The 24,369-nt window shown below is 49.6% G+C and overlaps 2 protein-coding genes across 9 annotated transcripts; one reads left to right on the top strand and one right to left on the bottom strand.

The window, feature by feature from the left end:
* Nucleotides 1-689: 689 nt before the first annotated feature.
* Nucleotides 690-1,368, bottom strand: LOC123399929 (36.4 kDa proline-rich protein-like). The gene is made up of 2 exons (XM_045094319.1): nt 992-1,368; nt 690-953 (listed from the first exon to the last, which is right to left on the bottom strand). Exons 1-2 carry the CDS (start codon nt 1,155-1,157, stop codon nt 718-720), a joined length of 402 nt encoding a protein of 133 aa, XP_044950254.1. The 5' UTR covers nt 1,158-1,368; the 3' UTR covers nt 690-717.
* Nucleotides 1,369-3,307: 1,939 nt separating this feature from the next.
* LOC123399927 (chondroitinase-AC-like) lies at nt 3,308-23,942 on the top strand. 8 transcript variants are annotated; one of them, XR_006610454.1, is made up of 9 exons: nt 3,320-3,394; nt 3,479-3,554; nt 3,647-3,947; nt 4,216-4,361; nt 4,440-4,872; nt 5,268-5,726; nt 5,992-6,452; nt 6,543-6,567; nt 23,924-23,942. XR_006610454.1 is itself a non-coding variant. In XM_045094314.1 (7 exons), the coding sequence occupies exons 6-7, from the start codon at nt 5,346-5,348 to the stop codon at nt 6,274-6,276; spliced, it is 666 nt and encodes a 221-aa protein (XP_044950249.1). In that variant the 5' UTR covers nt 3,308-3,390; nt 3,479-3,554; nt 3,647-3,947; nt 4,216-4,361; nt 4,440-4,872; nt 5,268-5,345; the 3' UTR covers nt 6,277-8,762. The 8 variants fall into 8 exon arrangements, 6 of the variants coding, with proteins under 6 accessions (XP_044950249.1, XP_044950253.1, XP_044950248.1 ...); XR_006610453.1 differs by lacking the exon at nt 23,924-23,942 and having other exon boundaries at nt 6,543-8,762; XM_045094314.1 differs by lacking the exon at nt 23,924-23,942 and having other exon boundaries at nt 3,308-3,390; nt 5,992-8,762.
* Nucleotides 23,943-24,369: the final 427 nt, after the last annotated feature.

Genomic DNA, 24,369 nt, shown 5'->3' with positions numbered 1-24,369 from the left:
TATCAGCAAATAAGCAACGGCATGGCCAGCGACTTGTGCGGCGCCATGCAGCAGCTAGCTAGGTGGGCGGACTGATCGTGGTCACCACGTCGACCCGGTGCGCTCGGAGGTGGGGAAGGCACGTCCGCTCTCGTGGGATGGCGCGCGTTTAACGGATCGTGGCACTTAGTTAGGATCTCCACCGACTCTTTCTTCTTCGTTATAATAGCAATAAGTAGCAGAGAAATAGATGAGAAAAGGCTGCAACGGTTTACGCAACGCCAAACCCTCTAGTCTCCCTGTGATCGCAGAGCTTCTCGTTTCTAACAGCGAGTACGGCGAGCAAGAGCACGAGGCTGCCAATTCCCATAGTCATGGAGTGCTCCTGCTTGCCACAGACTGTGCGAGCTGGCAAGAAGAGATTTGTTGGGCGCGTCCTATATATATACGGCTTGCATGTTGCGTGTGCATCACAGGTTCACAGCATCAGCATATATGTATTGATGCATGTTGCGTGTGCATCACAGTAATCGGGAACTCGAGGTCGAGGAATCATCGTCTTGGTTGGTTCGTAAAAAAGTCGTCTTGGGCACTATCTCTCCCTATATATCTCTCCCTCTCTCTCTAATAATAAAGCAAATAGAGTTGATGGTCGTCCGTCATGGCATTTTTACAAAAAAGCCTTTCCGTTTTCTGTTAATAAACCCGCAGTCCAATTTTAAGTCAAACCGTTTTCTGTCATTTCATTCTTACACAAACACCCCTGCAGTTTTGCCTATTCAACCGCATACTACTCGCGCAGCATCCGGATCGGATCAACGCTGCGTCGAGGTCGGCCACGCCGGACAGCAGCGGGCAGCAGGTCTCGCTGGCGTTGGCGCCCACCACCGTGTGCACCACCCCGTTGAGCGCGTCCACGCACGCCACCAGCTTCAGCACGTCCACGGGGCACTTGCCCGTCGGCGACGACGGCGTCGGCGTGGCCGGCGTCGGGGGCGTCGGCGCGCGGGGGAGTACGGCGGCGGAGGGCACGGCACGGACGACGGCGGGGGAGTCACCTTCGGCGGCGGCGGCGGCGGGGGAGGCGTCGCCGGGGTAGGGCAGCTGGAGCACCCCGACGACGGTGCGGCCAGCACGGAGAGCAGCGCCACCAGCACGAGCGGCGCAATGCGGGCCATGGTGCCTGGCTAGCTGGCTAGCTTCGAGGTACGTTGAAGCGCTCTAGCTAGCTATTTGTATCATGTTCTGCAGATTGACGCGGCTCTGAATGATGTTCTCTAACTGATGACGTAAAACGATTGTACACTGAAATCGACGCCTTTGAAAACTGAAACAGACACCTTACTTGATAGCAGGCAGAGGCGCAGAGCCAACAGTCATGCTCTTCGATTAATATTCTACAGGTTAACAACACCCATTGATCATCCTTGTTCAGTTCAAAATCTTTGCAATGGATATTTGTTCTTTTAGAGATCAAGGGCAATTGTGAATGTAGTTCACCAAGACGCCAAGTGAAAATACTTGCCAGGTTCAATCATCTCTTACAAAACGCTTCAATCAAAAAAGGAAATGGAAGCAATGAACGAAGGAGCACGAAAGGAGGCACTCAAAGGTGGTGCAGGATCAGTCTGCGTTGTTGTCCCACCCATCGACTGGGTGGTGGTGGTTGTTTTTGGGTTTGCTACTTTCTTTTACAAAAAAAAGAGTTCATTTTTTAACCATGGGAATTATTACAATCGTTCTGATACAATGAATGAATCTCTTGAGGAACATACCTCAACCAAAGAGCAGTACGAGAGTTATTATGGCCCAACTGGGTAAGGCTATGAGCAATAGAATTACGATGGCGACGGACCAAGGAAATAACATGCTCCCTGTTCATGCTACTTAAAGAAAACATTTGTGCAAAACGCAAAGAACCGAATGATCAGAAAGATATGTATGGGAGTGGTTATGGCAACGAGTCAATTACATCGGTGATGCCTAACTTAGGGGCAAGCGGTTATTTTCATGCTAGAACTTGTGGCATACATCTCACTAGTGCAAAATTTTGGTTCGGACATACAAATACAGTGCAAATCGTATTTGGATACGAAATCGACGCTGACTTGACATGCTACCGTGGCGCGGGCCTCGCTATCAGTGATCGGAACACGAAGAGGAGGGCGTGCGACCTGTTTTTGTGCAGAAAAGACCTCTATGTTTTTAATTCTCACACGAGAGGCCCGTAGGTGAGTTGTCATTCAACTCTTTTCCGCCTCTATGATCGATGTATTATGCAGTACACTGTGAATATTAAAGAAAAACAAAATATAAATGTGTCAAACCAGCGACCATGCGTCGCACACAGTCGGCCAAAGCCAAACCTAAACTTTTATTAGAACTAAGGAAATTTTCATGTTTACCAGAAAAGCCCAAAAAAATCATTGACAAACTATTCCATGCAAAACTGCTATTGCATCTGATGAAGAATGCTAAGTTGGCTTCTTCACGTCCAAACTTGATTATACAAAAAACAATAATCAGTTTTACCTTATTATTGATGTCTATTAAAATGGTACACAATGCAATATAAAGCTGGTTGTGCCACTTTCTTCGCCCGATGCAACGCACGGGCATTTGTACTAGTATATATATACTAGCAAAATAGCCCGTGCGTTGCAACGGGAGAAAAAATATCACACGCTTTTAATTCTTTTATAATTATTTTGATTTATTAAAACAATAAGCTAACTAACTAATGTAGTTAGTCCTATCTTATTTTGTTGAAAAATCAACCCGTCCATTGTTAATTTCAGCATAATGAAAAATTGAAGCGCGGGTTGAATAACAAAAATTACAGGTTATTTTTTATAAAAATGACGTGGTGGGTTTTCCGACGGAAGCAATAGCCGCTTTATTATTATATATATATATATATATATATATATATATATATATATATATATATATATATATATAAAATAATAATAAAGCAAATAGGGTTTCTGGTCGTCCGTCATGACATTTTTGCAAAAAGGCCCTTCCGTTTTCTGTTAATAAACTCGCAGTCTAATTTTAAGTCACAACTTACACAAACACCCCTGCAGTTTTGCCTATTCAACCCGCAAACCACTCGCGCAGCATCTGGATCGGATCAACGCGGCGGCTCGAGCGGCTGGGGGCGATGCGGCGGCTCGAGCCCAGCACCGTCGGGTAGCCGCCGAGCAGCACGACGGTGGCCCATGTGAAGGCGGGCGTGCCGAGCGCGTGCCCCGCCCGCTCCACCAGCACCACCAAGCGGACGAAGCGGACGAGCCGCCTCTCCGACGTCGCGGCCTTTCCGGCGGCGGGAGGCGCGGGCGTCACGACGCGGTGCTCCGCGACGCCGCTAGCCGTCGCGCCACCTCCCGCCATCGTCACCCCGTCGTCGTCGGTCGTACCCCGCTTCCCCTGTCAGACAGACGTACATACACACGTAAACGAGTTTCTTATCTTTTACACTATCTTTTTTTTGCAGATTATGTCACCAACTTGTCAGCAGAAGTTTTGCAATGCTTGGACTGGTATTGATTTGTGTGGAGTCCAAAGACCGAGTAAGCAATCTATGCTACATGTAGTGTTTTTTAGCAGAGTAGTTAACTATTACAGTGTTTCTTATGGTTCATGTTACCATTTCTGATTTCAGAGACAAAGATCAATCTTGAAGACCGATCTATGTTAACCACAGACAGGAAACTTAAGAGCAGAACTTCTAGCTCCTTTACAAGCAAAGGAGTTGTCAAGTCAACAGAATCCCCATCTCAGCTGAGAAATTCATCTGTTCTTTTGGACACGGAGAAAGTTGTTGACTTTTCACAAAGGCAGAGCATGATATAGAAAACATTGCTGCAAATCTTATCAGCAGCTTAAAGCACATGAGAAGTTTAGTGAACGAAACTTTGTCATCGGAAGCACATTCTTTGCTTCCCAGTTTTAACACTGCCGAGGTGAGACATTATTACATGTTTAGATACTTGTGAACTCATTTGATTTTATTGATGTGCAACAGATGGATGATACAACATAATAAGTAAATGAGAATTGTTGATGATGAAGTTACATTATATATTGGCCTTTGAGCACAAAAAGATTATTTGACATTTGTCTTTCTGCATTTCTTTATTTTTTTGTTAACTGCTTCTATTTATAACACATAACAGAAAGCTAAAGCTCCTTCTATTTGTACAAAGTTAGTTTGATGAGTTCCTTTTGAAGTTTCCCTGTGGGCTGGTAAATCAGTGTCCGGTGCATCCATCGACGCCAACGGGAAGTTTGTTGTCAAAGTTGAGAAGCGTGCTCTTGATTTTGTTGATTACATCAGCGTTAATTATGTCTTGGTTGCTACAGGCAGCAGCCAGCAGGTATGTGAATAGATGCTTGCGGTGGTCATCACATTAGGCACCATAAGCTTCCTCACTTACATTTTCTCTTACTTGCAGGGTTACTCATTTGCTGCCCAACACGGTCACTCGATTATTCCGGCGGTGCCCAGCTTATTCACGTTTAAAATTGCAGACAAGCGACTGGCTGATCTCTCCGAGGTATTCATCCATAACTGCTCGACTCCGGCAACGGCCTCCTCCTCTGCCGCTGCTACCACGTCTCCCACGGGGTCGGCGCGTTCCGTTACGTCGTGTGCAACCCCGCCACCGACAAGTGGGTTGCGTTGCCAAACTCCGACAAGGACAGCAGCGAGGTCGCCACCACGTCTCTGGGCTTCGACCCGGCGATGCAAGGTGGATGGAAAAGGAGCAGAGTGGCAACTGCATATAGGGATAACAAAAGAGTGAAACAGCTGCAGCCAAAGGGCATGAATCTGAAACTGGACGCACGAAGCAACTTGCAGCACAAAATGGCACTAACGAATCATAGGTATTGCAGAATTAATCCGATCTTAGTATAGTCTGATAATTGTCATACCAAGGGTCTCCTGAGGGATTTTTTTTCTGGTGCCACAGTCTGCACTTTTGAGCTTTGAAACATGCCATTCAATAGCTGATGCTAGCAGTTCGGTGAATGCATTATATGCATGATCCATTATCGTGATGCAATGCAATTGCTTCTCTATTTGTTTGGAACTTAATTTATACAGTTGTTTTATTGTAACCAACTAACCATGCAGCAATCAATCTGTAATGCACACACATTGTTTCCACCTCCAGAGGCAACTATATTGAATATGACAACTAATTTTGATGCCATGCTGTAAAATATAAACAGTTCACTGTTTCATATTACTCAAATCTCTCTTTTTCATGGCTTTGCAGCAACGGCGAGTTCCGGTTAATCCTAAAAGCAGTAGTAACAAGTTCACTCCAAAGGAGGATGCTGTTACCGGCTTTCCAATGGATACTCTGGTAGTAGACAATGGTCATGCTCGCCTTGTTCCTTTGATGAATGCTGGTAGTTCATCCTCCACTTTGGGTCGATCAAGTGGCACAGATCCAAACGCCCAGAGATTCTGCACCTCTCAGATTACTGCTGCCGAGATGTCTAACCCATCTACTGCAACTGGGCAGCGAGGCAATACTGGTAAGTTGTCTAACCTTGGGGACAGTGCCAGGAAACAGTATTTAATAAAGCATCGGTCGAGTTCAAGGTACAGTCAACTCGCTGCTGCTGACCAGTCTGACAAATCCAAATGGTCGCAATCACATCAATTCCAAGAAAGACCGTCATCTTCCCATCGGAAGGATGAAGTGGTGGGAGATAAGGAGCCTGCAGGGGTGAGTTACTTAATTGTTTTAATTAGCTCCAGTTGGTTTTAATTCCTAACATTTATAGAGAGCAATGCAAACATGACCTAGCCCTTAAGAGCCGGGATCAGTTTCAATAAATACTGAAAAATCTATATGTTAGCATTTCTGGTTGGTTCTTATTGGGTCTAGACTTCGGAGCGGATGTTCGGAAAGTAATGTGCTGATAATTTCCCGTCTATATATTACCTTCAGTCAGTTATGCTCATAATTTCTCCACTATATATTCATTCAGGTGAATGGCACAAGGAAGAACAGAATCCAGTACTCAGGACCATTGATGCCTCCCGGGGTAAACATGGAAGAGATCCTTAAAGAGCACGAGCGGCAGATCCAACAAGCCGTGCGAAGGGCTCGTCTGGACAAGGGAAAGGGCAAGCACGCCGAGAGAGACCAGTCGGAGTGGCTGCTGTATGCTGCCCAGAGAGTGGATTTACAAGGAGAAGAGATGGAACAGAGCTACTCGGGACTCCGCCGCCGCAGTCTTTCTCGATGGCCTTCTGTTTTTTCATACCCTTGACCTTGAATATCATGATTGCATAGCTGCGGTGGACACCAAGGGAGAGACATCCCTGATATTCAGGGTCCCTGGTGGTCAGGTTTATGATTTTGGCCAGGCTGATGACTTTGTTCAACACGTCTTATTCAAGGTTCCTGGTGGTCGGTTTCATTATTTTGGTGTGGCTCATGGTTAAGGTAAAGGAAGCGCCATCAAAAGATATCCTACAACTTTCTCAACTTTATACTGCATGATATGGACATCAACAATCCTTTTTCTAATTGCAGACACCAAGGGTGTGTGCTTTTCAAGGTAAGAAGTGTTTCAAATTCTTCATGCTTTTAAATATGATCATACTTTGTTAAAAATTCTCGAAATTCCCAGAAATATTCCACTTTAAAAAACATTTAATGTTGATCACAAAATTTTAAAATATTGTGATATAAACGTGTTTCAATTCTAATAAAAAAATTATAATTTCAAAATTGTATTAATTATTTTTAAAACTAATTAATAGACTATTCTATGCACCAGTACTCTTTAAGTTCAGAATTCACGCTTCAAAAGCGATAATAGTATAACCTTATTAGTAATGTTTATCGAAACTGTATATCGAATAGCGCATACAATGTACGAAACATGTTTTACAATTTTTTCACCCGTGCAACACACGGGCATTTGTACTAGTATATACAAAAACGCTAAACATACAAAGAATTATATATGGTTACGCGCTAACTAGGAATCCTTTCTTCCTAACTAATCTTTTTTTCCCTGATTTTTAAGGAGTGAGCCTTATCCTTCTTAACCCTCAATTAAAATCCATCTGTCTGTAAAACCCTTGTAAATTTACGTACGTGTAGCATGTTTTTGACCGAGTAAAAGAGGACGACCATGGTGTTCGGAGTGCGAGCGTGTTTTTCTTGATGCTCCAGTAAAACTTGATATAGCGTCGGCTGATCAACGTAGGCTCCACTGGTTTGAGGATTTGCGATTGAATGTTGCATCCAGTGGCACCTTGTATTGAACTGAATGCATTAGTCAGACATCCAAAATTTTGCAAGGGCACGTACACGCGGAAACGTTTGTAGCCATCGATCTGTGCCGTGATCCGGAAACTTATTGCCACTAATACTGGATGAAAAATAGTTATGCTGTTTTTTGAACGGTCACTCGAGGGGAGAGGATCCCCATCTAAATATATTGCTCAAAAAACTGTCAGAGCCAAGAATCGAATATGAGGCAATATATTGGTACTAATACTTACTGTATCTGTTCTTGTATGTCGCTCTTCTGTATGTTCTTTCCTTCTTCCATAGTGTCTTCAATGTGTCCTTCTATTCTGTTCCGGTTTTTATCCATCGTTTCTGTTCACCTTCTTTTTCGCTCGTTGATGTGATCTACCATTTGATGCAATCTTGACTTTCCTGTCATATGGTCCCTTCCTTATGCTCGCTCTTCATCGTCTTTCGTTCTTTTTACATTCCTCAAACTGTTACCTTATTTCTTTTCTATTTGTCTTTTCCCTTTGTTCTTAGTAAGTCCTTCTGTTTGCCAAGTCCAAGTGATAGCTCGAAGAACTTCATGAGTTCCGAACAAAGCTTTGTATATATGTGGGGCTTGAAAGTTAGAAGCTTGAAAAACAACATTTTCAAATGTCAAGGTCACTTGAAGGAGTATGATTGACAATCTAATCGTCCTGTCGCAAACTGAGATAGTGTGTGTCGCAAACCTCTTTTTACTGGAGCCGATATGTACCAGTGCTCCATCCACCATCGTTGTTGTTTGCGATTCGTGATCCTGGATGGCCCACGCGTGTGTATATCAACATATTTGAACATGCCCCGTCGGTATTAGAGATTATGTCCCGTCAAATAGTTGGCCCCACTCTTTTTACCCCTTGTCTTTACCCCCGACCACCCGCATCCCGATCATTTACCGCACGGTCCTCTCTTCTCTCTTCCTCCTCCTCCCGGCCATTCCATGGAGCAACCATCGTCCACCTCATCCTCTACTCTGTCATGTCCCCCACCGCCGCGCCCGTTCTCTACTACTGATCTCGGCAGCGAGCCCTTCTCTGCTGGTTTCGGCATTTCTTCTAGATTAGATCGCGGTAAGCTCTTCCTTAACATTTCTTTTTTTACCCTTGCATTTTCAGCTTTTCTAGATTGCAAACGCAGAAGATGGATTCCTTTATTAGTTATTTATACTGTTGGAAGTGGATCATCCCCTAGACCGCGACATTGTTTTATTGAGTCCTATAAATACACAATTTCCTCTCACCAACTCTCTAACCCTAGATCCCCATTTTTAGCCGTTTTTTGTAAACATGGTTCATACGTGAAGGAATTAAATACTTAGAAAAGCATAACATATTCATGTACAAGTTGCACCGTACAACATTTTTAGTCTTTAATTACAGTGTTTTTGTTAAAATATATGAATGGGGCACTTCATGTTCTGCTGATTGCTACTCACACTAGTGGAAAAACGGGCATTAGTCCCGGTTGGTAAGGGCCTTTAGTCCCGGGTCACCAACCGGGACTAATAACTTGGGACTAAAGCCCCCTAGTCCCGGTTGACCACGACCCGGGACTAATGCCCTCCCACGTGGCTGGCAGCGCGCGCTGGGGGGCGAGGACCTTTAGTTCCGGTTGGTAACACCAATCGGTACTAAAAGGTAGCCAGGCGTCAGCAGCTGCAAGACGTTAGGTTTTTTTAAAGCAGGGGTTTAGGGGTTTCATATATCGATCACTTGCATCCATCCACTTTAATCAAATATTATGTCATATGACTCATCATCATCTTACTCATCTAACAACTCATCATCATCTTAATCATACCAAGTTATAACCTCACTGATGGGGTCATGGTCCTAGGGTAGGGTCATAGGCCTGCCATGTATGTCCTACCCAAGGACTACCCCTCACAAAGAACAAGGCCCTTAGTCAGTCCCGACTGAACTAAGGAGTCCCCATCATCCAGTCGGTAACAGGTCCTCAATCATCCAGTCGGAGACTAGCATTCGGAGGATACCAAGCTAACCGACTGGCTACACTCGGTACATCGTAACCTCTCTGGAGGGAAACGGCCGTACGTTTCCAGGTGCATTTATTGGCATTTAGAGCATACGTTACCTGTAACGTACACATTCAATCCCCACTACTCCACCCCTGTACCGGAACCGTTGTGGAGGGCAGCGCACTCTATATAAGCCGCCCTCCCCCACTGGTAGAGGGGTTAGAAAATCATTGTATTCCATATTCCACTCGACAACAAGCTCCGAGAGCACTGAGACGTAGGGCTGTTACCTCCACCGCTGAGGGGCCTGAACTCATACAACCTCGTCGTAGCTAGGACTCTGCCCATCTCATTCGTACCCTACACATCTACTGTCAGGCTTATACCCACGAAGTTGGCGCCCACCGTGGGGTAGGCGTCTAAGCGACTTCCGGCGAGTTTGCGACTACTTCCTTTCGTCATGTCGTCCGGTGGAGATTCGAGCATGGGTCACCAGATCTTCTTCGGCGCTCTCTCCTTCATCGTCGACGATTCGGCGTGGCTTCGGGATGCGCCCCTCGACGTCGAGGCACTTCCCGTCGCGGGGCAACGCACTTCCGCGCCGGCGCCCGCGGCATTCTTCTTCTCCAGCAGTCGGCTCCGGTGTCGACCTACACCGCCTTCACGCGCCGCGTCAAGCGTTCCCGCCGTCCGCGGCTCCAGCGTTGGGTGCAACACGCCCAGGCGCGCCAGAACGCATCTTCACAAGTGGCAGTTCTTGAGTCCGTTGTGGTTGCCCCGCCGTCCCAGCACTCGGACTCGGTTCCGACTGAGTTTCCTTCCGAGTATGCGGGTCACGGGCCCGCAGCAGAAGTCCACATGGCCAACTCCCATGAAGATCCCCGTCAAGCTGGCCGAAGCGAGCGCGAGGTCGGTGAAGCATCCGGTGCGCGCCGTCCACCTCGCCGTTCTGCTAGTCGGCACACTCGGCGGAGCAACGTGGAGCTGTTTCGCACACCCCTCCTCAACTTGGCTGCAGCTGCCAAGATAGCTGATTCCCTCCAGCCGACTGATTCAGAGGCTGGTAGAGGGATCGAGCAGATCCGAGCCCTGTTGCACACGGCGCAGCAGCAGAATTCGGCGGTCTCCCAGTCACACAACCGGATCTGTAATAGTTCCGTCCATGCGAATATGCATCGGTCGGTTCACAGTCCTGGTTCCCATCAGCGCCATAAGGGAGGCAGCCGTTCCATGATTCATGAAGATCGCCGCCGCTCACGCACCCCTCCGTGGGGTGAGCCCTATGGGTCCCGACATCATGATGATCGGCGTTCAGTCGGTGACACTTATGACCCAAGGCCCGACGCAAGAGGGCATATCGCCCAGCGGAGGGTCGACAGTGGTCGGGCCCACCGCGATGGTCGCGATATCGACCGTCCGAGTGGAAGCAGGGCCACCGTTTCTGGTCCCGAGTGTTTCAGTCGAGCCATCCGTTCGGCTGACATCCCTCCCAACTTCCGATTGGCAACGGGAATTAGCAAGTTCACAGGAGAGTCCAAGCCAGAAACGTGGCTGGATGACTACCGAGTGGCAGTCCAGATCGGAGGAGGGGACGACCATGTCGCCATGAAGCACCTCCCTCTGATGCTCGACGGCTCGGCGCGAGCGTGGCTGAACCAGTTGGCCCCCTCAAGCATCTACAGTTGGGCAGATCTGGCCCGAGTGTTCATCAGGACCTTCGAAGGGACGTGCAAACGCCCTGCTGGCCTTGTGGAGCTCCAGCACTGCGTCCAGAAGCAGAATGAGCCCCTGCGTGACTTCATCCAGCGCTGGACAACTCTCTATCACACGGTGGAGAACGTCACTGAACATCAGGCAGTCTGCGCCTTTAAGGCAGGCGTGCGGTACAGGGATCTGTACCTGAAGTTCGGCCGAACAGGCGACATCTCCATGAGCAAGATGATGGAGATAGCAACACGTTACGCAAATGGCGAAGAAGAGGACCGCATCCAAAGCGGCAAGCACAAAACAGTCGCTGATGGCGATGGGGGCAACACTCGGAAGCAGAAGCAGAAAGCTCCGACCGCTCCGCAAGCGGAGGCTGCAGCCGTAACCAATGCCAAGTTCAAGGGTAAAGGGAAGGCTCAGTTCACCCCCAAGAAGAAACAGTTCAATAACCCCATCCTGGACCAGCCATGTCCGGTTCATACGAAGATGGATGAAGAAGGCAACCCCATATATGCGAAGCATACCACTCGACAATGTCGCCTCCTGATCCAGGGGTTCAGCGAAGGGCAACCGAGTGAGAAGGACCATGAATAGGATGAGGAGGATAAGGAGGATCCGTTCCCCCAAGTCCATGCAACCCTGATGATCTTTGCTGACGTCGAGAGCAAGAGCCGACTGAAGCTGGTGAACAGAGAGGTGAACATGGCCACCCCTACCAACCCCAAGTTCCTCACATGGTCTCAGACTGCGATCACCTTCGACCAGTCGGATCATCCGGCACATGTACCCACCCCGGGAATACAGGCTCTGGTCGTCGACCCGGTGGTAGAAGGAGTCCGACTGCGTAAAGTCCTCATGGATGGCGGCAGCGGCTTGAACATCATGTACGCCGACACACTCAAGGGGATGGGCATCCCGATGTCCAAACTCAGCGAGAGCAACATGCAGTTCCACGGAGTCGTCCCTGGACGGAAGGCCAAGTCACTCGGCCAGATCGCGTTGGACGTCGTTTTCGGCTCCGACAAGAACTTCCGCAAGGAAAAGCTGACATTCGAAGTGGTTGACTTCCAGAGCGCTTATCACGCAATTCTGGGTCGCCCAGCGTATGCGCGCTTCATGGCCCGTCCATGTTACGTGTACCTGAAGCTGAAGATGCCAGGCCCGAAAGGTGTGATCACCATCACAGGCAATCGGCAGCGGGCTGAAGAGTGTTTGCAGCAGGGATCAAGAATCGTCGACCAGCAGATGGCCGTCCTCGAGCTGGACGAGTACAAGAAAACAATCGACCCCGCCGACCTGATGCGCTCGAAGAAGCCAGCTTCAGAGTCTAAATTTCAGTCGGCGGGAGAGACGAAGAAGGTCAGCATCCACCCGACGGACGCCACTGCTGCCCCGACGAACATCTCCACCACCCTCGATCCTAAATAGGAAGCCGAGCTCACCTAATTCCTCCGTGAGAACTGGGACATCTTCGCATGGAAACCCTCTGACATGCCAGGTGTACCCAGGGAGTTGGCTGAGCATCGACTGCACGTGGATTCCTCGGCTCGGCCTGTCCGAGAGCGCCTGCGCCGGTCCGCCGCGCACAAGAGGAAGGCAATAGGCGAAGAGGTGGCCAAGCTGCTGGCAGCCAACTTCATTCGCGAGGTTCACCACTCCGAGTGGCTCGCCAATGTTGTCATGGTGCCCAAGAAGGACAAGTCACTCCGAATGTGCATCGACTTCAAGCATCTCAACAAGGTCTGCCCGAAGGACCATTTTCCGCTCCCCCGCATAGATCAAATTGTCGATTCGACTGCGGGTTGCGAGCGTCTGTCATTTCTCGATGCCTACTCGGGATATCATCAGATCCGTCTGTATGGTCCCGATGAGTTAAAAACAGCCTTCATCACCCCATTGGGGTGCTTCTGCTACATCACTATGCCATTCGGTCTGAAGAATGCAGGAGCTACCTTTATGCGCATGATCCAAAAATGTCTCCTCGACCAGATCGGTCGGAATGTGGAGGCGTATATGGATGATATCGTAGTCAAGTCACGCAAAGGTTCCGACCTGCTGACTGACTTGGCAGAAACATTCGCCAACCTTCGTAGGTACGATATCAAGCTCAACCCCGCCAAATGTTCATTCGACGTTCCCAGCGGAAAGTTACTCGGTTTCTTTGTTTCTGAACGAGGGATCGATGTCAACCCCGAAAAGATCGGGACCATCGTCCGAATGGAGAGGCCGGTCAGAATACACGATGTTCAACGGCTCACAGGTTGTCTAGCAGCTTTGAGTAGGTTCATTAGTCGACTCGGCGAAAAAGCACTTCCTCTGTACCGACTCATGAAGAAATCAGATACTTTCGAGTGGACAGATGAAGCCCAAGTCGCATTCGACGACCTTAAAGTCCTACTTTCCACCCAGCCGGTTCTTACTGCTCCGCTCAGTAAAGAGCCCCTTCTTTTGTATATCGCGGCTACAAATCAAGTCGTCGGTACTGTTCTTACAGTCGAACGAGAAGAAGAAGGCAAAGCATACAAAGTTCAGCGGCCAGTGTACTACATCTCCGAAGTCCTGACTCCTTCCAAGCAGAGGTATCCCCACTATCAAAAACTTATCTACGGAATTTACATGACTGCGAAGAAGGTGGCCCATTATTTCCAAGACCACTCGGTGTCTGTCGTTTCTGATGCTCCATTGTCGGAAATTCTCCACAATCGAGATGCGTCAGGCCGAGTGGCGAAGTGGGCGATGGAGATGTTGTACTGCGATATCAAGTTCGAGGCCAAGAAAGCTATTAAGTCTCAAGCTCTGGCTGACTTCATAGCAGAATGGGTAGAACAACAGCAACCGGCCCACATCTGCTCGGCCCATTGGACAATGTTCTTCGATGGGTCCAAGATGTTGAATGGCTCCGGCGCTGGCGTTGTGATCATATCACCAAAGGGCGACAAGATCAAGTACGTGCTACAGATACACTTCGATTCCTCCAACAACGAGGCAGAGTATGAAGCTCTCCTCTACGGGTTGCGTATGGCCATCTCACTCGGCGTCCGTCGCCTGATGGTCTACGGCGATTCGGATTTGGTGGTCAATCAAGTGATGAAAGAGTGGGACATCAGAAACCCCACCATGACTACATACTGCAATGCAGTGAGGAAGCTTGAGAAGAAGTTTGAAGGTCTAGAACTTCACCATGTTCCAAGACTGAAGAACCAAGCAGCTGATGAGTTAGCAAAACTCGGATCCACTCGGAGACCAGTCCCGAGTGACGTCTGCCTCGAGCACCTCCACCTCCCCTCGGTCAAAGAAGATCCTTTCACAGAGGAGCCGGTACAACCAAAGAGTTCTACAGATCCGACTGAAGTCGATGTTCCTGCTGTGGTTGATATGATCATGGAGATTCTTACCGTCATCCCCGATTGGACTGTGCCGATCGTTGCATACATTCTGAGGCAGGAACTACCAGAAGACGAAGTCCAGGCCAAACAGATAGTCCGCAGGTCGAAGTCATTCACTGTCATTGATGGCCAATTGTACAAAGAAAGTATCTCAGGCGTTCTTCAACGATGCATCTCCCCAGAGGAGGGGCAGCTGATTCTGGAGGATATTCACTCGGGAACCTGTGGTCATCATGCTTCTTCGAGAGCAATCATCGCCAAGGCATTCAGAGCTGGTTTCTTCTGGCTGCAGGCTAACGAGATGGCTAAATATATGGTTGACCGATGTGAGGGCTGCCAGTTCTACTCCAACAAGTCCCACAAGCCGACGTCTGCGTTGAAGACGATCCCTCTTGTGTGGCCGTTTGCAGTGTGGGGATTAGATACAGTCGGCCCATTCAAGACAGGTCAAGGTGGATACACACATCTGTTGGTGGCAGTCGACATGAAATGGATCGAAACGAAGCCCATCAAGAAGCTCGACGCCTCAACAGCCGTCAAGTTTGTCAGGGACATCATCTTCAGATTCGGTGTACCTCACAGCATAATCACGGACAATGGGACAAACTTTGACTCGGACAGATTCAAAGGTTTCTGTACAAGCCAAGGCATCCGAGTGGATTTTGCTTCCGTGGCGCATCCTCAGTCCAATGGATAAGCAGAGCGAGCAAACGGACTTATTTTGCAAGGTTTGAAGCCCCGACTCCTGCGAGAGATAGGACATGCCGTTGGCGCTTGGGTTACCGAGCTACCTTCAGTGCTTTGGGGACTTCGCACAACCCCGAACAGATCTACAGGGCGATCACCATTCTTCCTCGTTTATGGAGCAGAAGCGGTCCTTCCGAGTGACTTGCTTCACAATGCGCCACGAGTCGAACTCTTCTCCGAAGCCGAAGCAGAACAAGCAAGGCAAGACGGAGTGGATCTCCTGGAGGAGGAGCACGAGATGGCACTAACTCGCTCGACCATTTATCAACAAAATCTGCGGCGTTTTCATGCACGCCACGTCAGAAGTTGCACATTCCAAGCAGGCGACCTGGTGCTCCGAGTGGATCAGCAAAGACCTCACAAGTTGGCCCCGGCCTGGGAAGGACCCTTCCTCATCTCCAAGGTGCTGAACAACGGAGCATACAGACTCTACAACATCGAGAGAGAGACAGACGAGCCGCGTGCCTGGAACGGAGATCTCCTGAAGCGCTTCTACACGTGACCGTCGACTGAAGCAATGTAAAGAACAAGTATTGGTGAAATAATATAAAGCAGATTGAGTTTTCTGTAGGTTCAAAGTTCTTCCGCGGTCGCAGACTCCGGTCTCAAAAAAAAAAACTTAGCTGCGATCCAGAATCGCCTAAGTATTAAACTTTCTCCGAGTGTGCACTACACGTCACACTCGGGGGCTTAGCCGCGATCCAGAATCGCCTAAGTATTAACCTTCTCCGAGTGTGCGCTACACGTCACACTCGGGGGCTTAGCCGTGATCCAGAATCGCCAAAGTATTAACCTTCTCCGAGTGTGCGCTACACGTCACACTCGGGGGCTTAGCCGCGATCCAGAATCGCCTAAGTATTAACCTTCTCCGAGTGTGCGCTACACGTCACACTCGGGGGCTTAGCCGCGATCCAGAATCGCCTAAGTATTAACCTTCTCCGAGTGTGCGCTACACGTCACACTCGGGGGCTTAGCCGCGATCCAGAATCGCCTAAGTATTAACCTTCTCCAAGTGTGTGCTACACATCACACTCGGGGGCTTAGCCGCGATCCAGAATCACCTAAGTATTAACCTTCTCCGAGTGTGCGCTACACGTCACACTCGGAGGCTTAGTCGCGATCCAGAATCGCCTAAGTATTAACCTTCTCCGAGTGTGCTCTACACGTCACACTCGGGGGCTTAGCCGCGATCCAGAATCGCCTAAGTATTAACCTTCTCCGAGTGTGCGCTACACGTCACACTCGGGGGCTTAGCCGCGATCCAGAATCGCCTAAGTATTAACCTTCTCCGAGTGTGCGCTACATGTCACACTCGGGGGGCTTAGCCGCGATACAGAATCGCCTAAGTATTAACCTTCTCCGAGTGTGCGCTACACGTCACACTCGGGGGCTTAGCCGCGATCCAGAATCGCCTAAGTATTAACCTTCTCCGAGTGTGCGCTACACGTCACACTCGGGGGCTTAGCCGCGATCCAGAATCGCCTAGGTATTAACCTTCTCCGAGTGTGCGCTACACGTCACACTCGGGGGCTTAGCCGCAATCCAGAATCGCCTAGGTATTAACCTTCTCCGAGTGTGCGCTACACGTCACACTCGGGGGCTTAGCTGCGATCCAGAATCGTCTAAGTATTAACCTTCTCCGAGTGTGCGCTACACGTCACACTCGGGGGCTTAGCCGTGATCCAGAATCGCCTAAGTATTAACCTTCTCCGAGTGTGCGCTACACGTCACACTCGGGGGCTTAGCTGCGATCCAGAATCGCCTAAGTATTAACCTTCTCCAAGTGTGCGCTACACGTCACACTCGGGAAGCTTAGCTGCGATCAAGAATCGCCTAAGTATTAACCTTCTCCGAGTGTACTCTTAACGTCACACTCGGAGACTTAGGGAATTCCACGGACCCTCAATGAGGCTCACGCAGATGTCAAAACAAATGACATGTTCCGAATGTTTGCCTTTGGCTTCACCAAGAAACGCCAAACAAAAACTCGAATCAACATTGCAACAGAAGAGCAAAAATTCGATTCAAAGCTCCAGCAAAGATAGTTCACTCGGTGCGGATCAAGCTTACCCGCACTGATCTAAGAATGTGACGGCCAACAACAGTGGCCAAAATACCTTACAGATAAAAACTCGGCATACCGAGGATAAAGTTTTCTTATGCGTCATCTGGGTCGGCGCCAGGACTGGAGGGCTCCACGAAGGTGTCCAAGTCGATTCCGTCGGTGATGCGGGTAGCACTCTCAAGGAACGTCTCCATGAAGTCTTCGAATCGAAGTTTCTTCGTGTTGGCGACCTTCAGTGTCTTCAGCTTCTCCTCACGCACCTCCTTGCAATGGACTCGGACCAAGGACAGAGCAACATCTGCACCGCAACGCGCTGCAGATTTCTTCCACGACTGCACTCGGTTGGGAATCTCCCCCAGTCGGGTCATCAAGTTCTCCATCTCCTGCCGCGACTCATCTTCCGGCCAAAGCTCCTTTTCGATTCGGCCGACGACTTCTCTCGGTCGACCGATGAAAGGACCCACTTTGCCTACGCGGATATGTGCCCGAAGGAGATCCCGATTGGCGTCCTCGCCGAGTGGCACATTGTCGCGAATGGACCGCTCCACGTCCGCTGCTTCAGCTTCAGCATCAACGCAAAAATCTGCAACAAAAGGGCAAGCATACAATAAACGCCGAGTGTCACGCACACAGTACAAGCACTCGGCAAAACATAAGACTTACCAGCCAGACGCGTCATCATCTGCCCAGCCCAGTCGCTGACATACTTCTCCTGAGATGTGCATCGTTTATTCAGGACGACCATCTGATTCGTGAGAGCAGTCCTCTGTTTCTTCATTTTTTCCACTTCCTCAGTCAACACCTTGTTCGCTTCACGCGCCTCCTCCAAGGACTTCTCTCGTCCCTCCAGAGCATCCTTCATGCCGGCCATTGCGAGCATAGCCGCATCAAGCTCACCAGCGAACTGGTTCCTCTCCGCTCTGAGAGCCTCATAGGCCGTCCCCATTTCACAAGTTTTCTGCCACCAAGCACAAAGGGACAATCAGAAAGTTCAACAGTTAAAAGTCTAAGTTCTTCAGACCCCTGCCGACGCAAGCAGTCGACAGCGGTCTCGGGGACTACACCCAGTGGGTTCACTGAGAGTGACCCCACTGGCATGCAGCTCAAGCAGGCCTGCCCTATTGAGATGCATGTTATCACCTACGCCTACGAGGCCAATACTACCCGACCTGAGTACAAATTACTCTCGGGGACTCTTACAGTAAGTGCACTCCGAGTGCCACAACTACGCGCACTCGGTCACGTTATTTACAGACCTGACCAAAGCAAAGACAATATGTATAAAGACAACTGCCGGTGCAAGCACTTGACAGAAGTCTCGGGGACTACACCCACTGGGTTCACTCAGAGTGAACCCATTGCGAACGACAGATGCTATTCAAAAACACCCAGTGGGTTACAAGAGAAAAGTAAATACTTACTAGCCCACTTACTCGGATATCATCCCGCAGCTCCAGGCTCCGCTGGTACAAGGACGTGACGGAGTCGTAGGCCCTCTTGGCCTCCCCAGCCATCAGCTCCACCTGCACCATGGCTCCCTTGGCCGCTCCCACCTGCTCCTCCGGGAGACGCTGGATGTTGAACTCGTCATTCGAAGAGCCTGGCATCGTCGGAAGCTCCTGAGGCATCCCGAGGTCCGCTCCAGTCGGCACCTCAACTACCAGCACTGGTTCAGTCTGTGGCGGCGCCTCAGTCGGCAGCACGTCGGCGGCGAGAGCGGCAGCAGGAGGAGCAGCCTCAAGAACAGGCTCCACAGCTGGGTCGGCTCTCCTCTGGTCCCCCTCGTCCAGGCAAATCGCCCCTGACGGGCCGAATGACACGAGGTCTCAGAAAAAGAAAGAGGCAGAACCTATGATAGAATAAAACACTCGGAGTCACTACAACGCACCTGGCTGGGACGAGACGACGTTGTCCGTGTCCATGGGGCCGTCTTCTTGGCGCGCCAGAGAGGTGGCAGAGGTAGCGACTCTGTCGAGTAAAATCCATTCGACCAATGAACAAGAATTCACTCGGATATCAGAAGAAATTAGAGGATCGATACGCTTATGTGGAGGTGACGGGGACGGCAACCCTCATCCGCGGCAGAGCCTTCCGAGGTTTGGACCCACTCAGTTTGGCTGCCTTGGAAGACTGACCCGCAGGCTCAGCGGTAGCATCCCTGGCCCTTTTGGTGCTCCGAGCACTCGGGACCACCGGGGCAGTAGGCGGAGCACTCGAAGATGCTGGAGGGGCCGAGGGAACGACAGGCTCGTGTCGGCGCTTGGTCCGATGCTCTGTTTGCGGAGGCGGAAAGTCCTGCTCTTCGTCTTCCTCCTCTTCCTCGCTGGTCTCTTCCTCCGATTCTCCGCTGTCGGAGACATATTCAGCGCTCTCCACGCTGCCCTCCTGGCTGCCTTCCTCCTCCTCGGCCAGGTTCCCGTTCGAGACGGGAGAAAACCAGTTGGTCCACTCCTGCATAAAATTCAGTCGGCGACGTCAGACATCACACAGAGATATAGACAAGCGACAAGAATTAAGACAGTTCAGTGCACTCGACAAGTGTCACTCACCTGATTCGGTGAAGGATGATCCCGCGCCTTAAGGCTTCACTCGCCGAGATCCTTTGGGATTCTCACAGGGGCCCGTGATTTGGAGCACCCACGAGGTCACCCTCTCCTCAGTCACGCCCACCACGTTGGTCCGAGTGGAGTCTTCGGGCCCCGTGTAATGCCACATGGCATGGTCACGAGCCTGCAGAGGCTGGATCCGCCGACCAAGGAAGACCTCCAGCAAGTCTATGCCGGTGACCCCCCTCCTGACGACGTCCACGAGTGCCTCAACCAAGGGCTGAATGTCGATCTTCTCCGCCTTCGAGAGCGCGAGCTGCTTAGGCGGAGCGGGCCGATCTAAACTAAAAGGAGGCAGCCCAGTCGACGCATTCGGACACGCGATATCCTGGCAATAGAACCATGTCGACTGCCAGTTCCTGACCGACTCACTTAACTGAAGAGCAGGATAACTACTCCGACTCTTTTTCTGAAAACCTAAACCCCAGCAGAGCTGGAGGAGATGCGTCTTATCATCCGACTGGCTAAGTCGTTTGATAGTTTGGGATCTGGCGGAAAAGATGTGTTTGAACAAACCCCAATGGGGAGGGCAGCCGATGAAACACTCGCACAAAACTATAAAGGCAGAAAGATGGGCGATGGCATTCGGAGGAAAATGGTGAAGTTGGGCCCCGAAGTAATTCATGATGCCCTTGAAGAAAGGATGCGGGGGCAAAGAAAAACCTCGGTGGACATGGCTGAGCAGCAGGACGCGCTCCCCCTCTCGAGGCGCTGGCTCGACCTCGTCCTCCGCCGGCAGCCTCCAGGACTTATGCACGATCATTCCGTGCTCCACCAGCTGCAGAAGATCCCCCTCCGTCACCGTGGAGGGGAGGAAGTCGCCCTGAATCCACCCCGCCGGCAGCGGCAGCTGCCGCCGCTGAGCAGGCGCCGCCGCCTTGCCCTTCTTCTTCCTCGCCTCCATCTTGCTGGTCTGACCCTTGGTCATGGAGGTGACGGCGAACCCTCGGGAGGAAGGAGAAGGAAGGAGTGTAGGAGCGCTGGAGGCGGCGAGGAAGACGGAGCAGGCGAGAGCGAAAGATTCGGCGAGCGTAACGAAGAAGTCTCGCCGCCGAGATTTAAATAGGGTTCCGACTGGGTCACTGGCGGGTGGCCCCAAAACCTTATCCGCCCGATCGGCCGCGGCGATATCAGTGGAGGAGTTGAAGGCGCGAGAATCGAGGCGTCAGGCGCTACCCGAGCGCTCCGGCGTCATCCCCGCTGGACGCGCGGAAACCGAAATTTAAAGATCCCGGAAAATCCGCCGCTGTCAGTTGACCGGTCGCGTCAAAAGATGCCGCAGAAGCACTCGGCTTCCGACAGTATGTTTCGCGAGTACTTCCACTCGGATCGTTGGTCAGAAAAGATAAAATGGATCGAGGCATGCAACGCCCAAGCCAAATCTGTTCCAGTCGGATCCAAACTTCAAGCATCGCTTCGTCGTTTCAATCCCAATCCATTCGGGGACTAATGATGGGGTCATGGTCCTAGGGTAGGGTCATAGGCCTGCCATGTATGTCCTACCCAAGGACTACCCCTCACAAAGAACAAGGCCCTTATTCAGTCCCGACTGAACTAAGGAGTCCCCATCATCCAGTCGGTAACAGGTCCTCAATCATCCAGTCGGAGACTAGCATTCGGAGGATACCAAGCTAACCGACTGGCTACACTCGGTACATCGTAACCTCTCTGGAGGGAAACGGCCGTACGTTTCCGGGTGCATTTATTGGCATTTAGAGCATACGTTACATGTAACGTACACATTCAATCCCCACTACTCCACCCCTGTACCGGAACCGTTGTGGAGGGCAGCGCACTCTATATAAGCCGCCCTCCCCCACTGGTAGAGGGGTTAGAAAATCATTGTATTCCATATTCCACTCGACAACAAGCTCCGAGAGCACTGAGACGTAGGGCTGTTACCTCCACCGCTGAGGGGCCTGAACTCATACAACCTCGCCGTAGCTAGGACTCTGCCCATCTCATTCGTACCCTACACATCTACTGTCAGGCTTATACCCACGACACTCATAAAACAGAAAAACATCATAATAATCATCATCCTAATCGACCATGCCAAGTATAAACGAGAAAACTTCTCTCTCATAGGACTTAGTCCTCTCTCCTAGGTAAAATGTCATAAAACAAAATAACACCTATGTCTCTGTGATGAAGCAGAGAAATCCAACGGTCTCCAACTTGTGGCTTGCGATCCTTCTTTATTTCTCTCCATGCTTCAATTTGGAGTCGTCCTTGTGATTTGCGCTCAGTCGAGTATGGAAAATCGAACTGAACCCTCATAGGGCTTTTAATTGTCATATGACCTTTGTCATGCATCAACGAAGGCACAACATCATTTGATAGTTTCTGTTGAAGAACATAATAGTAGCCTAGTTAGCAATGTAATCAACACCATTTATGCAATAGTAGTGTACTTAATTAACAACTCTTACCAAAATATTTGCACGAATGTGATCAGCCCTCAACCTATGCACTAGTGTCATGTATGAAGTATAATTTATGTCAGGTCCCATATTGTACGGGAAGTTGTCCCTACCAAACAGGACACCAATAACAAAGGTGAGAAGAACATCCTTCTCCTCCGAAGTTAGATGTGATCCATAAGTATAGTGTGTCGTGTCAACTATGTTCTGTGTTTCGTTCGAAGAAAGGAAATAAGCTGTAAGTTATAAATTAACAAATTTAGTATGGATGAACACCGACTATTTTGAAATGTAGAATGCAAATTACTTGACAAATATGGTTGAGAAACTCACATGGAAGTAAAACTCGAAGCATATCGACATCCACCCAAATGTCGATATTACCTTTAATATGATCTTCAGGACGAAGATCGAAGGTTATTTCCATATCCTCCCGAAATCCATATGCCTTGGCTAGAGCTTGCCAATTTGAGCACCCTAATTTTGTGTTATTAACTTCATTCATTACTTTGACCAGAAATGTGTGACCATGTTTAGTACTAAGGTTAGCTCTCCTCGTCTCCATGCTCTCCTGTTCTTCAAAACCGAGGCTCTCCGAGACATACCTTCTTGCATGGCACGGGAGGAACTAGTCGAATTGTATAAAACAGAAATTACACGTTGAAGCAAAGAAACAGAAGTCATGCTTAATTACGAAAAAACACTTGTCATCGTTGCATACCGTACAAACATCAAAAGTCTCATCAAGCTTGATGGTGAAGAATTTGTCGTCTCGCAGGTGAGGCGTGTTGCACACACCCCGATAGTAGCCGCAGAGTTCACACTCCCAATAATTTTCCTGAGGCATTTCATGTGTTTATGGATTAATTGCAATGAAGTCAACTACATTGAAATACACTACATTTAAATAAACTTCTAAAACTATTTAATAAACTTTTCACCAAAAATGAAATAATATTACTCCTCACCGGCGATCGTCGGGGACTCCTCTGACGATCATCGGGGACTCTTTCGGCGATCGTCGGGGATTCCTCATCGGCGATCGTCTGGGACTCCTCACCGGCGATCGTCAAGGACTCCTCACCAGCAATCATGGGGGACTCCTTCGGCGATCGTCGGGGACTCCTCCGGCGATCGTCGGGGACTCCTCACCAGCAATCGTGGGGGACTCCTTCGGCGATCATCGGGGACTCCTCCGGCGATCGTCGGGGACTCCTCACTGGCGATCATCGGGGACTCCTCCAGCGATCGTCGAGGACTCCTCACCGGCGTTCGTCGGGGACTCCTCCGGCGATCGTCGGGGCTCATGAATTGACCTACGTCTACCTATATTTTTGATAGCATCCATAGCTTAATTAATCGAGAAGAAAGATGAAATAATTTAGTATTCACTTTAGCTAGCAAGATCATCATATATATAATATTACTAATACATCGAATAATCCACTTAATGTATCATCGAATATTATTGAATATAATCTCGAATACAACTTGAGTATTATCACTAATACATCTAAAATATTATCGTATAACATCGCTAGCTAATACAGATCGAATATTATCGAATAATCTAGTTCACTCACGGTTCCTGATCAAGCTGATCAGTGATACGTCTCCATCGTATCTACTTTTCCAAACTCTTTTGCCCTTGTTTTGGACTCTAATTTGCATGATTTGAATGGAACTAACTTGGACTGACACTGTTTTCAGCAGAATTGCCTTGGTGTTATTTTTGTGCAGAAATCAAAGTTCTCCAAACGTCCTGAAAATCTACGGAGATCATTTATGGAAAATATAAAAAATAACTGCGCCAAGTTCCACCTGAGGGGGTGGGCCAGTGGGCCACAAGCCCTGGCTCCGCCACCACCCCTGGTGGCGGTGGGCAGGCTTGTGGGGCCCACACGGCTGTGCCACCCCCAACTCCAGCTCTATAAGTTCCCTTTCGTCCCAGAAAAAAAAAGTTTTCGTCGCGTTTGCGATTCGGAGCCGCCGTCACCACATGTTCTTCATCTCGAGGGCAGATCTGGAGTCCGTCTTGGGCTTCGGAGAGGGGAAATCGTCGCCATCGTCATCATCAACCTTCTTCCCTCTCCAATTCCATGAAGCTCTTCGTCGTTCGTGAGTAATCTATTCGTAGGCTCGCTGGGCGGTGATGAGTA

This window comes from Hordeum vulgare, chromosome 5H (genome assembly GCF_904849725.1).
Source record: "Hordeum vulgare subsp. vulgare chromosome 5H, MorexV3_pseudomolecules_assembly, whole genome shotgun sequence".
NCBI lineage: Eukaryota > Viridiplantae > Streptophyta > Magnoliopsida > Poales > Poaceae > Hordeum > Hordeum vulgare.
Note: the sequence above shows the minus strand (reverse complement) of the source record. Positions and strands in the feature narration are given on the sequence as shown.